Source organism: Drosophila gunungcola (assembly GCF_025200985.1).
Source record: "Drosophila gunungcola strain Sukarami chromosome 2R unlocalized genomic scaffold, Dgunungcola_SK_2 000012F, whole genome shotgun sequence".
Lineage (NCBI taxonomy): Eukaryota > Metazoa > Arthropoda > Insecta > Diptera > Drosophilidae > Drosophila > Drosophila gunungcola.
The window spans coordinates 2,138,588-2,152,032 of NW_026453170.1; the positions used below are offsets into that span (position 1 = coordinate 2,138,588).

Sequence of the window (13,445 nt, forward strand, 5' to 3'; positions counted from 1 at the left end):
TTCCCAACAAGTATTTTTTAGCGAATACAACAACCCTACTAATAGGCCCGACTTTTTTATTATCTTTTGAATAAACAAAACAACCCAACAAATGGTTAAATTAAAAACAGTTTGAAGAAAAACAAAAAAAAGGAGAGAAACAGAATAAATTTAAATATATTTTTAATTAAATGGAATTTTTAAATTATTATTTCTTATCGATATTTTTGCGGTCAAAGCGACTATCGGTGAAATAGAACTAGAGGTGGGGAAACATAAATGATTGCAATCGATTTGTTTGATGTTATTGGCGGAAATCATCAAGGTTTAAAATAAAATAAAATTTCAACAAAAAATTCTCAGCAAAAAAATGGTGAATGGGGTGAAATCTTGAGATGAAATTCATTACTTTTAGCTTAAATGTAATGGAAAACTTGAGTTGTTTTTAAATGTGACCACTTTTTAAAATTTAATGCTCGATAGAGATAATAAACATCGACACACCCGGTGCAGTATCGATAGGATCGATATTTTAAAATAATCGATGACATCGATGTTGGCATCGATGTTTCACCACCTCTAAACAGAACGTGTGAGACTTTCCCAATTTTGTACAAGTAAAAATCATTCCTATATTATCAAATTCTAGAAAGTGATATCTCCGATAAACGACAATTCTAATATTTGTGAAATTCTTTGCTGCAGAACACAAACAAGATGGCACAAAGCAAACTGAATGATCTTGCGGGCAAGCTGGGCAAAGGTGGTCCGCCGGGACTGGGAATCGGACTGAAGGTCCTGGCCGCCGTGGGAGCAGCTGCCTATGGTGTCAGCCAGTCCCTGTACACCGGTAAGGATATAGCCGATCTTGAACTGCCACCAATTTAAGGGATAAACAGCATAAACATGGAAACACAAGCGGCATGTGCACCTAACCTCAAATGGTTGCACATACATAGATGAATGTGTGTGTGTCTCTGCTGTTTCCCGGATTTCATAACTTACAATTTGATTTTCAATATTCTTATTTGGAGCCAATAAGTCATGCCCATGTATGCTGGTTATATCAAGCTGTCAGTTCCCATGGTTCCATTTAGTTATTGTTATTATTCAACCCACGATTTCAGCTTTAGAAGATTGCATAACAAACTCCATTTATTTTTGGTCAATGTTTACTTGGCCTCCCATAACCAAGTTCAAAATAAGAAAGTAGTTATTGATATTATCACATCATCACATATAAACAGATATCTGCTAACTTACTTTACATATATGTATTTCTAACTTTTACTTATTTTTATCACTAGTTATAAAACTTGAAAAATATTTTATAACACAGTTTAGTACATTTCTGGACACATTGTTTTCATTGTAATAATATAACTCAAACTTAAACTATTCTTTATTTAACAGTTGAGGGTGGTCACCGGGCCATTATCTTCAGCCGTCTTGGCGGCATCCAGAGCGACATTTACTCCGAGGGCCTGCACGTGCGCATCCCTTGGTTCCAGTACCCTATCATCTATGACATCCGCTCGCGCCCCCGCAAAATATCCTCGCCCACTGGCTCCAAGGATCTGCAGATGATCAACATCTCGCTGCGAGTGCTGTCGCGTCCAGATTCCCTGAACCTGCCCTTCCTGCACAAGCAGCTGGGCGTGGACTACGACGAAAAGGTGCTGCCCTCCATCTGCAACGAGGTGCTGAAGAGCGTGATTGCCAAGTTCAATGCCTCGCAGCTGATTACCCAGCGCCAGCAGGTGAATATCTTTTACTCTACTTTATTAAATATGTACTTTATTCCAAGATGTTCTGCTACTAGGTCTCCCTGCTCATCCGCAAGGAACTTGTGGAGCGTGCCCGCGACTTCAACATCATCCTGGACGATGTGTCCCTCACCGAGCTGAGCTTTGGCAAGGAATACACGGCCGCCATTGAGGCCAAGCAGGTGGCTCAGCAGGAGGCCCAGCGGGCCGTCTTCTTTGTGGAGCGCGCCAAGCAGGAGAAGCAGCAGAAGATTGTCCAGGCCGAAGGAGAAGCCGAGGCTGCTAAAATGATATCCTTTTACAAAAAACTAACTAACTAACCCTGAAACTTTTAACCACTCACTACTTCGCACTTAAAGGCTGTTATTATCTCTTAGGCTACGGAAACTGCATTGGTTTCGTTAGATTACCAGCTAGTATTGGCCTTAAAGTAATGTGTGAATGGGACTTTTGCCCTTCTTTATTGCCACCACATGGTTCTCTTAACTGATATGTTCACTTAGGTCTGGCCGTCAAGCAGAACCCAGCCTACCTCAAGCTGCGAAAGCTGCGTGCCGCCCAAAGCATTGCCCGCACGGTAGGATTGTACTCACCCCCGAATCTGACTCAGAAATAATGCAACACTCGTTCCGCCCACAGATTGCCAGCTCACAGAACAAGGTCTACCTGTCGGCGGACAGCCTGATGCTCAACATCCAGGACTCTGGCTTCGATGACATGACCGAGAAGGTTTACAAAAGTAAATAGCTCTCGTTTTGATTAACAAAAAGAGTTTACTTTTAAGTTGAACACACTTGTGCTTTTGGTTTCAATCACATTGGCCCAAAACTTAGACATAGCCCTTACAATTGAGTAATTCTAACGCGTTCTCCGTACCTCATCTCTCTTCCATTTTTGCTACCAAATTTCGTTCTGTTAACGTTTCTCCCAATCGCGCCATCCAGTAGCCGACGACTTGGACTAGGAGGCGTTCCACATTCGTTGTTAATTAATTCGTATTGCAATTCCTTGAGCTAGAGCCTAAGTACCGTTTAGATTTAACCACCCAAAAGCGGCGCGTCGGCTTCATTTTTTCACGAACTGTCTGCCAAGTGCGAAGTCCTTGCCACCCAGCGGCAGCTTCATCCCACATCAGTTCGCCGGGTGCCAAGGATCGGAGCACGGCACGGCTCTTAGTTAACCAATGAGACCGATGCGGGCAGACGGCCGCACCAGCATTTAACTTTCCTTGTCCCATCATCGAGAGTCACGTTAAACGGAAACTGATAATAAATGCGTACTGAGAACTGTCTGCCTCTCGTGTTGTCCCTCTGTAAATCGAAGCTGCCGGGGGCTGATGCGTGAAAAAACGAAGCGGAGCCCCCGAGCAGCGATCCCTCCACTAATCCCAATCCCCCGTCTTTGCAGTTGGCACCGGTCTGCCCAAGGACTGGCTGGATTCCCGGAAAATGGCCGCCAAGGTGGCCCAGCCGGCGGAGAAGGAGAAGAACGTGGCCAATGTGGCGAGCAGCATGGCCGAGCGGATGATGTGAGTGGCTGATTCACTCCTTAGCGGGGGCTTCCTCTCAAGATCCTAGTACAAAGCGCACTGAACAGAACGCCGACTTCGTCGCACACGATTACGAAACACATACTTATCGTTTTAATTGCGTGTATAAAATACATAAGAATAGTACATAAGAGTGTATACAGTATATAGTTTAAGTGTATAGAGGTTTATGTATGTAAATTGTAGGCAGATTAGGTTGCTTCTCCGGGAGATGTGTCCCCGCCCGCGGCATTCCCATGTGGTGTGTGAGAGATCTTGACTAGAAACGTGTGTGTGAGTGTGTGTTGTGGGATCGCATCCATCGAAGTCGATGTTCATCCACCGCCCGGGGCCTCCTCCCAGTCCTATAAATATTCCTATATCTATTCATAACGAACTCGAACAATCAAATTCCTGCATTAGGCGCGTGGGGTTAGCTTTGTATGTAAGTGTTAGTTTGTAAGGTGGCTTCAAAAGCGGCGCGACAAGGACCAGGATCAGGCCGTCGCCGGTGGTTTCCCGCCGGATCCGTTGGCTCCGCTGCTGCTGCTCCCGCTTCCACTCTCGCTGCCGCTGCTGCTGGCATTGCTGTTGGCCCGGCGGTTTTCGGCCAGACCCGGAGTATCCCGCCGATGGCGCCGAAGCGTGGAGCTGGCCGATGGCGCCGAACTGCTCAGCGCAATGTTGGCCGTGAAGGCAGCGGCCTCCGCTCGACTGGGAACGGTCAAAGTGCCACCCGCCCCCGTGGATGGAGGCACTGTTCCGCCCGAACCAATGCCGTTGCTAGCGCCGCTCGCTGCGGCTGCGGCAAAGGACTCGGTGATGCTGGCCAAGGGTCATAAGTTCGTCGTCTGCACCAGGCCGCGCTCCAGGTGGAAGCACTCGAGGACGGCGGCGCCCACGGAGCTGCGGCGGGCCACCATGGCGTTGACCACGCTCCACTTGTTCAGCCGCGGATCGTAGCGCTCCACCGAGTTCAGCGAGGAGCTGCCGTCGTTGCCGCCCAGGGCGAACAGGGCGCCCTCCACCTCGACCACTTCGTGGGTGGATCTGTTGCATGAATATCCAAGGATTAAGCAAGGTCACACTTCTGATTTGGACTACTCACCTGCGCGAGTGCATGGCGGCAATGGGCTCCCAGCTGTTCCGGCGCAGATTGAACCGCTCGCCGCTGGACATGCACATGGTGCCATCATTGCCACCGATGCAGTAGAGATGTCCGTCAGTGGAGGCCACTCCACAGCTGCTCCGGCGGGCCGTCATGCTGGGCACCGGCTGCCAGCGACCCAGGCGCGGGTCAAACCGCTCCACACTCGACTGGTAGTTGGTGGAGTCGAACCCGCCCAGGCTGTAGATGCAGTTCTCCAGCACGGCCAGGCGGCAGTAGCGCCGCCGCGTGCTCATCGCCGGACAGGAGCTCCAGATGCCGGTGAGCGGGTCGTAGCGCTCCATGCTGCTCAGGCAGGAGGCGCCGTCGTAGCCGCCGCACACGTAGATCAACGCGTCGTAGGAGCAGATGCCCAGGCAGCTGCGCTTCGTGCCCATCGGGGTGATGTTGCTCCACTTGTTGGTCAGCGGATTGTAGCTCTCGGCGGTGGCCAGATCGCTGACCCCGTCGTAGCCCCCAACCACGTAGAGCTGCTTGTGCAGGGCGGTCACTCCGGACCGGGAGCGTCGCCACAGCATCGGAGCCACGGGACTCCAGGCATTGGAGCGCGGATTGTACACCTCGCACTCGTTGTGGATGGCGAAGAGGCTGCCGCCGCCGACGGCGAAGACGTAGGGCTTCATGCCCTCCGGACGCCGCTCCTGGGTCCGCTGGCTGCCCATCACGCTGCGCTGCTCGGGCAGCAGGTGATACTTCATGGCCTCCAGCAGCAGCTCCTTGCACTCGGAGTCGTCGCGCATGAGGGTCTCCGTCTCCACGCAGCTCATGAGGAAGTCCCGGCTGACCAGCGGCAGCCGCACATTGGACATCAGCTCGGCAATGTGCAGTCGGCGGGCGGGCAGGTCGTGCCGCACCCAGTTGATGACGGCGGCGAAGACGCGCTCCTCGGAGCTGATGTTCAGCTGGCTGTTCGAGATCAGCTCGCGCACCTCCTCGAAGGGCAGCAGCAGGAACTCCTCGGTGCCCACCACCTGTTGGAAGTTTTGGAGGGCGTACTTGTGCGAACGCGTGTGCAGCTCCTTGCAGGAGTGCGCGTCCGCGAAGCTCCGGATGCCCAGGCAGTTGGAGGGGTGCAGCTGGCGCAGCAGGAACTTGCAGCACGCCTCCCGCACCGAGTGCATCTGCAGCAGTCCGGAGGCGGGCAGCAGCACCTGCACGTTCTGCTCGGTGATCGTGATCTCGCCGGTGTACGTGTAGTCGATCAGCTGCCGCAGCGCCGAGCTGTCCACGTCGTGCAGCCGGACCAATCCCTGAGTGCGCTCCAGCATGTCATCTGGTGTGCGGGAAAGGGTAAGTATTAGATCATTATTATTATTGATCCCAAAACAAAAACATCATATAAAAAAAAACGTGACAAAAATTTTGGGATCAATTTTGATAGCCTAAATACCAAGCTTAAGTCAAACAAGAAGGAAAGCAAACTTCGGCAAGCCGAAGTTTATATACCCTTGCAGCTATTGCATTAATTAAATACTTTTGAAAACATTTAAATTATGATTTACTTGAGTATGTGCTAAAAAAAAACATTGAAACTATGATGATTTGCAGCTCAATTATTAGATAGTTATTTTTATATATTTTTATTATTTCTATGGGAGCTATATGCTATAGACGTCCGATTTTGATAAAATTTATACCATAATTCTGAAATAATTAAACATTGCTATATGTCGAAGAACTAAACAAAAAATTAAAAAACAGAAAAGTTATAATTTTTTTCATTTATTTTTCCGATTGTTCCTATGGGAGCTATATGCTATAGTCGTCCGATTTTGATGAAATTAAAACCGTAATTCTGAAATATTAAACCATTACTATATCTCGAAGAACTAAACAAAAAATTAAAAAACAGCAAAGTTATAATTTTTTTTCATTTATTTTTCCGATTGTTCCTATGGGAGCTATATGCTATAGTCGTCCGATTTTGATGAAATTTAAACCGTAAATCGGAAATATTTTACCATTACTATATGTCGAAGAACTAAACAAAAAATTAAAAAACAGCAAAGTTATAATTTTTTTCATTTATTTTTCCGATTGTTCCTATGGGAGCTATATGCTATAGTCGTCCGATTTTGATAAAATTTAAACCGTAAATCGGAAATATTTTACCATTACTATATGTCGAAGAACTAAACAAAAAATTAAAAAACAGCAAAGTTATAATTTTTTTCATTTATTTTTCCGATTGTTCCTATGGGAGCTATATGCTATAGTCGTCCGATTTTGATAAAATTTAAACCGTAAATCGGAAATATTTTACCATTACTATATGTCGAAGAACTAAACAAAAAATTAAAAAACAGCAAAGTTATAATTTTTTTCATTTATTTTTCCGATTGTTCCTATGGGAGCTATATGCTATAGTCGTCCGATCCGGCTCGTTCCGACTTATATACTACCTGCAATAGAAAGACAACTTTTTGGAAAGTTTCATGCAGATAGCTTTAAAACTGAGAGACTAGTTTGCGTAGAAACGGACGGACAGACGGACATGGCTAGATCGACTCTACTAGTGATGCTGATCAAGAATATATATACTTTATAGGGTCGGAAACGTCTCCTTCACTGCGTTGCAAACTTCTGACTGAAATTATAATACCCTCTGCAAGGGTATAAAAACATATATTTCTAATTAATAAATATATAGTAAAAATAAAATCGATTTCTTGATATTATAATTTAAGAATCTATACCTACAATCAGCCAAATTGTAAAAACCAATGCATTATGGTATGACATTTATGGAATATTCTGTTAAATTTTTACGGGAAATTGTTAAATAATACGGCAATAACAGCAATTACTTTGGAGCGCCTGGGAATTAAGGTTGAAAGGCAGTACTCATCATAGCTCGCTTCTGAATTTTCTAAAATTCAAACTATATCTTTAGGTAATCAAATTGCCCGAATTAATATTTCTAATTAATAAATACTAAGTAAAAATAAAATCGATTTCTTGATATTATAATCTGAGAATCTATACCTGCAATCAGCTATATATTGAAGCAAATATTTTTCTGACTATTTTAATTTATTAATTTTTTTTAAATGGTAGTTGCAAATGTTTCCATACTAAAAGTCTAAAAAGTTAAAAAAAACAAATTTTTTTTCCAAGCAAGATTAAATTTATAAAACAAAAATTTACATTTTTTTCGTGTGCTCTATGTTTAAATAAATTTTTTGCACTCTGTTGAATTTTAACGTGGCAAATTGTAATTGAAAAAAGTTTTAAAAAGATTTGCAGCTTATGAATAATGTGTTGTGCAGAACTGGGATGAGAAAGAGTGGCTCAACTCCTTGTCAACTGAACTCACCATTGAACATCGCATAGAAATAGGGCGAGACGGAGGCCAGGACCACTCGATGGGCGTTGATGGTGTCGCCGCCCACCTCCAGACGAACATCGCAGAGCTGCAATGGGCAGGAGAAGTGTGAGTGGAGAGTGGAGGGCTGTTGAGACATGGGCTTTCTTCCTGAAGGCGGAGACAAAGTGTCGCTTTACAAATCCGATTAATGCCCGGCTACGTGCTCAATTTGCACTCCAAATCCCGCGATTCCCCCCACCCGGAATCCTTAGAAGGGCAATTCATCAATAACTTTTGACAGGGTCCTCGCAGTCAATGACCCCGACAGTGGAGGCACTTTTTAATGGCAAAGTGTCGCTTACATCACGGCTCGATTCTGGTTAAGGCCAACTCATCCATCCAAGCCGCCCGCTGGGCGTCTAAAGCGGCAATTTGCTCTAATAGCCTCACCCAGCTGAACTCTGTGAGAGGGGGCGGTCTCGGGCGCAATTAATGTTGCCGACTGCCCAAATAAACGAGAAGCGAACGAAAGACATTATGTATGCGCCATGTGGGCAAGCTCAACGCGGACTTGCGACGACCTCAATCACGCGCCCATTCTAAATTCATATTTTAATTATGTTCACGCCTAACGCAATTAGTACAGCAATATCAAGATCTGTCAATTGACGGAATGAATATTTGCCAGAAGATGAACTCTATGATATGGGTTTGCTGATTTCAGCGAAAGCAATCGATCTGGCCATGACCCTAACTTGATTATCAGAGCTGCAATTTGCTTTTTGCTCTTACCAGTTGGGTTATTCTGCATCCGACAGCAAAGAACAGAAAATCCGTAATTTTTTTATTAAGTCCCATTAGAGAAATCCCTGATATTTCCTATCATAGATAAATAGTTTACACCGTTGATCCCCCGCTCACCTGTGCATTGTTCCGCATCTGGTTAATGGCTGCAAAGGAGGCGATGCAGTGGCCTGGATTCTGGTGGTGCGCCTGGGGAAGGACCTCTTCGTTGGGTCCCGGTGGGCTCAGGTCGCTGGGCGTTTGCGTGGAATTGTTGCTGGTGGTGGTGACATCCTCGTTGTTGCCACTCGCCTCGCCAGAACTGCAACGAGAGTTTTGATGAGCCCGTGAAATCCTTGCCTCCATAAAATCATCGTCTTGTAAACATAATGGTAATGCTGGCGACAACGCGTCGGCAAAAACAGAAACAGGAACTCCCCCCATGCTGTAAACCCAGGGGTTGTTTATGCTTCATGTTCATGTTTATGCTATGTCGAGCGGCTTTTATATTTGGGGGTTGAATGGAGCGAACGTGGAGCATCAAGTCGCCACTCGAATTTCACTGGGCTTTAATGCACAGATAATATTCCACAATTTCTATCTTTATTATACATATAAACAATTATTTACCTTAAATAAAGTGTTCTTTAAAATAATATACAATATCAATAGCAAAACCTATTATTTACATGTTTTCCTCTTTTTTCTGTGTACTCACTGATTTGATTTCACGGGCAGAAACATTGCGACTTCGTCTGGCTGATGTTTATGCTAATGATGGGGTAAGTGGCGCTTTTTCCTTATCGCAATGCTGCAGCTGCTTGCTCCTAAAACATTTCCTCGATTTGGTCCTTGGTTGATGTCTTCAGTTTAGTTCAGTCTTTTCATTGGCAGTTCAGCTCCAACTTCGGCTGGAAAGGGAGGCAGCAAAAATCAATACCTGGGACAATTGTTGTGGCCACCCGCATGGAATAGAATGGCTCCAAATTTGGGTCAGGCGGATGGAAGGAGGGTTGGCTTGTCATGATATCATTCGGGCTTTTTGGCATGTCAAAGTGAAGGAAGCATCTGAATGAAACTAAAAACTGGGTTAAGTGCCTCCTCCACTGCCTCAACCATTGTTCTCGCGGCAGCGGAGCATTGTTGATGTCAGGATATGGAGTGGCTATGGGTGGGGGCGTTTGGAGGACCCAGGAAATGGGGCAGGATGTGGCCTCGCCAAATTGCTTGTCGCATGCAACTGGCGCATTTTGCCAGCGATTCTAATAAACTGGCAAACAAAAAAAGCTAAGAGATTTATGTACAGAAAAAATATGCGAAGTGGAGGTCGGAACTTCTGACAAATATGTATGCATAGTGAGATCGAGAGAAAATATGTTTGATAATTTTACTTTAAAACATTTAAATAATATCTTGAGACATTTAGATTGTTAATAAATTGTATGTTCTGCTATTCATAATAATAATAACAATTAACTGCAGTACAGATTGTTATGTTATAGCTGTTTTTTTTAGAGTAACTTCAAAGCTCTCTTTTCACTTCTAATTAGTTTTTTTGCAGCTTACCAATTTTGTACTAGAATATTTTACTAGATTTTGATTTGATTTATTTTTATTAAACACTTATTTTAACATGCAAAAAACCCATTTTTTAACGTGGAAGAAAGCTTTCATATCACGCTTGGAAAGTTCTCTTTGGGGTCAACAAAACGTGTCTCTGGCACATGTTTGTGAATTTAACGTCACGAATTTATCGCTGCATTAACAAAACAAGGCAGCGAAAAAGCAGTAGCAGCATTAAAAGCCAGCAGCCGCTTAAAACATACAAAATTTCTCTTTGCGCACAAAACGAATTAACGACAATTTCAGTTTGTGTTTTTTAGTTTTAACTGAGCAACAGCCAGCGAGGCGGCCTGCCATGCTTGAGGGCGCAATTGTGCTGGAGGGCAATGTCCGCGCCGCGAGGCACCCCAAACCCCCTGAAAAGAAGCCCCATTAGGCTAAATGTTAACTGCCCTGCCAAATCAAAAGCAGGCCACTTGCCATCGTGGGACAGCCCTCAATTCGTGGTGCATTCTGCAGCCAGTTTCCCCAGTTCGCTGTTCACTTTTGGGCGGGGTCAGCGGTAGTCGTCACACTCGGCGTATGAGTAATTAAAGGTACCCAGCCAGGGTCAGAATGTGGTGAGTCCGAGTCTCAGTAACATAACAGTTGCAGTAACACGTCTAACGGTTGCTTGTGGCCAACATAAAACAATGTAATTTTGCTAGAGGTGAACTTTACACACAGGAAAAGAGTTTATCAGTTAAAGTTAAAGAAAAAATCAAAATTTTAAAGTAACAATTCAAAAAAATCTTCACTGGTTTTTAACGATAGTTTGATTGCTATGTATTGATATATACATACATAATCCACTAAACAATAAGCTCTAATATTAATAAATCTTTAATAAAACTAGAACAGTTTTATTTCGTAAAATGTAGCGAACTTTAAACTTCAAATCTTCAATGAAAATAAGAATTCTTTATTGTTAGCCTATACATTTAATAGTTTTGTGATGTCAACCTCATATTATTTCTCTTTAATGATTATTGTTTCAATTTTAAGAATTGTATTTATTAGTTCACTTTTTCCCTGTGTACTTAAAGGGGCAATCATGTCTAACACACACGCAACACCGCAAAAAGGGGAGGTGTGGGCGGAGGTTCAGGAACCGGAAGTGGCGAAGGTGGAGCAGGAAGCCGGTTTAAGCAAGGGTGTAACTCTCGCTGACCTTCAGGTGTGCGATGAGCTGGGGGCCAGTGAATCAGCTTGCCGGGGTGGCATTATATATAAAACAAACTTTACTAAAAATATGATTATCAAAGAAGAGATTGGGAGAGAGAGCGGGAAGCTGGTCCCTAGCAACATCTGGTCGTAGCCAGTGTTTGTGTTTCGAGTGTGAAATTCAAATTAACAAGCCAGCATGCTCCGCACGTAGAGCCCGAAATGTGGGTAAACCGACGACCAGAACCGCAGTCATTCAGTAATATTTAATGCTTTTGGCGACAGAGCAGAGCAGCGAAAAAAAAAAAAACAAATAAAAGAACCCAAAACACACGGAGCCACACAAAAATTGTGCAAACATTGAACCGGTTGTAGTTTTTGCCCAGCCACTCGCCCGTTTGTTGTTGGCCACCTATGTACGTTCCATCCAACTCCACCTCCACGTGACTTGGCCAGCTTAAATCACAATGCAAAATCAGAAGGCCTTAAGCATGCTTCTTGCACGCTTCATTGATGATTAACCTGCTATTGTTGCTGCTGGTGCAATGCAATATTCTGTGCCCTCCAAGGTTAAATGTTTGTCTGTCTTTAAAATGGGTACTCTTCTGTTTAATTTTCTGCGTGGGTAGAGTTCTATAATTCTTTACTGGAATTCCGGCTGTCACATCGCTAGATATTTAGATACAATAGAGTACAATAAAATAAAATTGCTTAAAATGTTAATCTGATTTGTTTTTAGTTTCAAGCATTTAAAAAAAAAATGTTGTTATCAAAAATTTGTTTTAAAAACAACAAGGAGTCTATATATTGCCTTGTTGTTATTAAAAATGATTAATTTCTCGACAGAATTAACTATTCAGTTGTGTAGGGCAACCCAAAACTCTTCATTCACCCCGTGAATAAGTTCCATGAATGTTTAACACATTTTTTCGGTTTTAGCGAAAAGAACAAGAGTCACTTGAAGACGCCCGCGCCCAAATCGAAAATCAAGTGCCAGTGCGTGCTTGGTAAAAAGATTCCCACCTCCGAAAATGGCTGAGGGTTACAACTGGATGTGGGCCAAGTAATCACAGACAAACAAAAACCAGCGATGGGCAGTCAGCAGTAAGTATACGCGGCGTAAGCCGACAGATTGGTCTATTTGGTAATCACATATGTTACAATTAAGAGCGGGAAAACGGAACGAGGAAAATGCGAAAAGGGCTGGGAAACGCACTGAACGAAAGTGAGTGGTGTGTAAGCCGGCATTTCGGGCTTTTGGTCTGGGTTTGGGGGCGGGTCGTCAACCTGCTGGCAGCGCGGGAAATGTGAAAAACAGCCGTTTTCCCCAATGGCGCCGGCGCACTGGCGTGTGAAAACTCCATGGGGTGGCCCAAAAGGAGTTGTTAAGATGCAACGGCATGTGCACAACCTCCTCCCAGAATTAAAAAAAAAAAAAATAAAAGAAGACCCGCCGCACCTTTAATCCAAAAATAGCGTGGATTTCCTTTGATACTCCTCTTCCTCATAGAGTTCTTTATTATTAATTGCACTTCAATTCTTTGCAGGCTCTTTTGTGAGTCCTTTTTTGGGTGGCGTACACTTTTCACTACGAATTTTAACTGCTGTAAGCCAATTATTCGGTCGCAGCTGCAACTACAGCGCTGTGCTAACGAAAACTTCGCGGCACGAAAGCTCAAGAGCGACTGAGCGAAAACGCAGAGGGTCCCAAAAACGATGGCCCCTAAGCTTTTATGGAGCGGAACGTTTGGTTTCCGGAACACTCTAAAAGCTCGAGGTTCTTTGCGACTTTTGTAAGCCCTACAGTCGAGAAGCATACGAATATATGAATAATACATATTACACTGGCTAACAAATTTAAATCAACAAAATACTCCAGAGATCAAACCTTGATTTTCCGATCCAGTGTCAAAAAATGACACTCAACGTTTTTTGTATGGTAGCATTTCTTTTGTATGGGATTAACGCTTTTAACCTGTTTTCATGCATATTTTATATTTTATCTAAAGCTCTGAATAACCGATTTGGGATTGCTTGTTTCACTAGAAATAGAACGTCCTATGGATTACATTTTAAGTATTGGTTTTAAAAATACTTTATTGAAATGATCGATTGCTTCCATCTTGAACACAAACCATCTTTCAATAC

At 44.0% G+C, this 13,445-nt stretch overlaps 2 protein-coding genes across 3 annotated transcripts; one reads left to right on the plus strand and one right to left on the minus strand.

Moving 5' to 3' along the window:
* The first annotated feature begins 486 nt into the window (after positions 1 to 486).
* Positions 487 to 3,425, plus strand: LOC128255732 (prohibitin-2). Of its 2 annotated transcripts, none has more exons than XM_052985451.1 (7): positions 487 to 596; positions 685 to 829; positions 1,393 to 1,739; positions 1,802 to 2,035; positions 2,245 to 2,322; positions 2,385 to 2,484; positions 3,153 to 3,425. In XM_052985451.1, the coding sequence occupies exons 2-7, from the start codon at positions 697 to 699 to the stop codon at positions 3,275 to 3,277; spliced, it is 1,017 nt and encodes a 338-aa protein (XP_052841411.1). In that variant the 5' UTR covers positions 487 to 596; positions 685 to 696; the 3' UTR covers positions 3,278 to 3,425. The 2 variants fall into 2 exon arrangements, with proteins under 2 accessions (XP_052841411.1, XP_052841412.1); XM_052985452.1 differs by having other exon boundaries at positions 545 to 590.
* Positions 3,365 to 12,999, minus strand: LOC128255722 (kelch-like protein 17). Its single transcript, XM_052985422.1, has 6 exons — positions 12,757 to 12,999; positions 9,250 to 9,442; positions 8,670 to 8,853; positions 7,758 to 7,854; positions 4,382 to 5,714; positions 3,365 to 4,323 (listed from the first exon to the last, which is right to left on the minus strand). Exons 2-6 carry the CDS (start codon positions 9,273 to 9,275, stop codon positions 4,110 to 4,112), a joined length of 1,854 nt encoding a protein of 617 aa, XP_052841382.1. The 5' UTR covers positions 9,276 to 9,442; positions 12,757 to 12,999; the 3' UTR covers positions 3,365 to 4,109.
* Between the last annotated feature and the right edge of the window lie 446 nt (positions 13,000 to 13,445).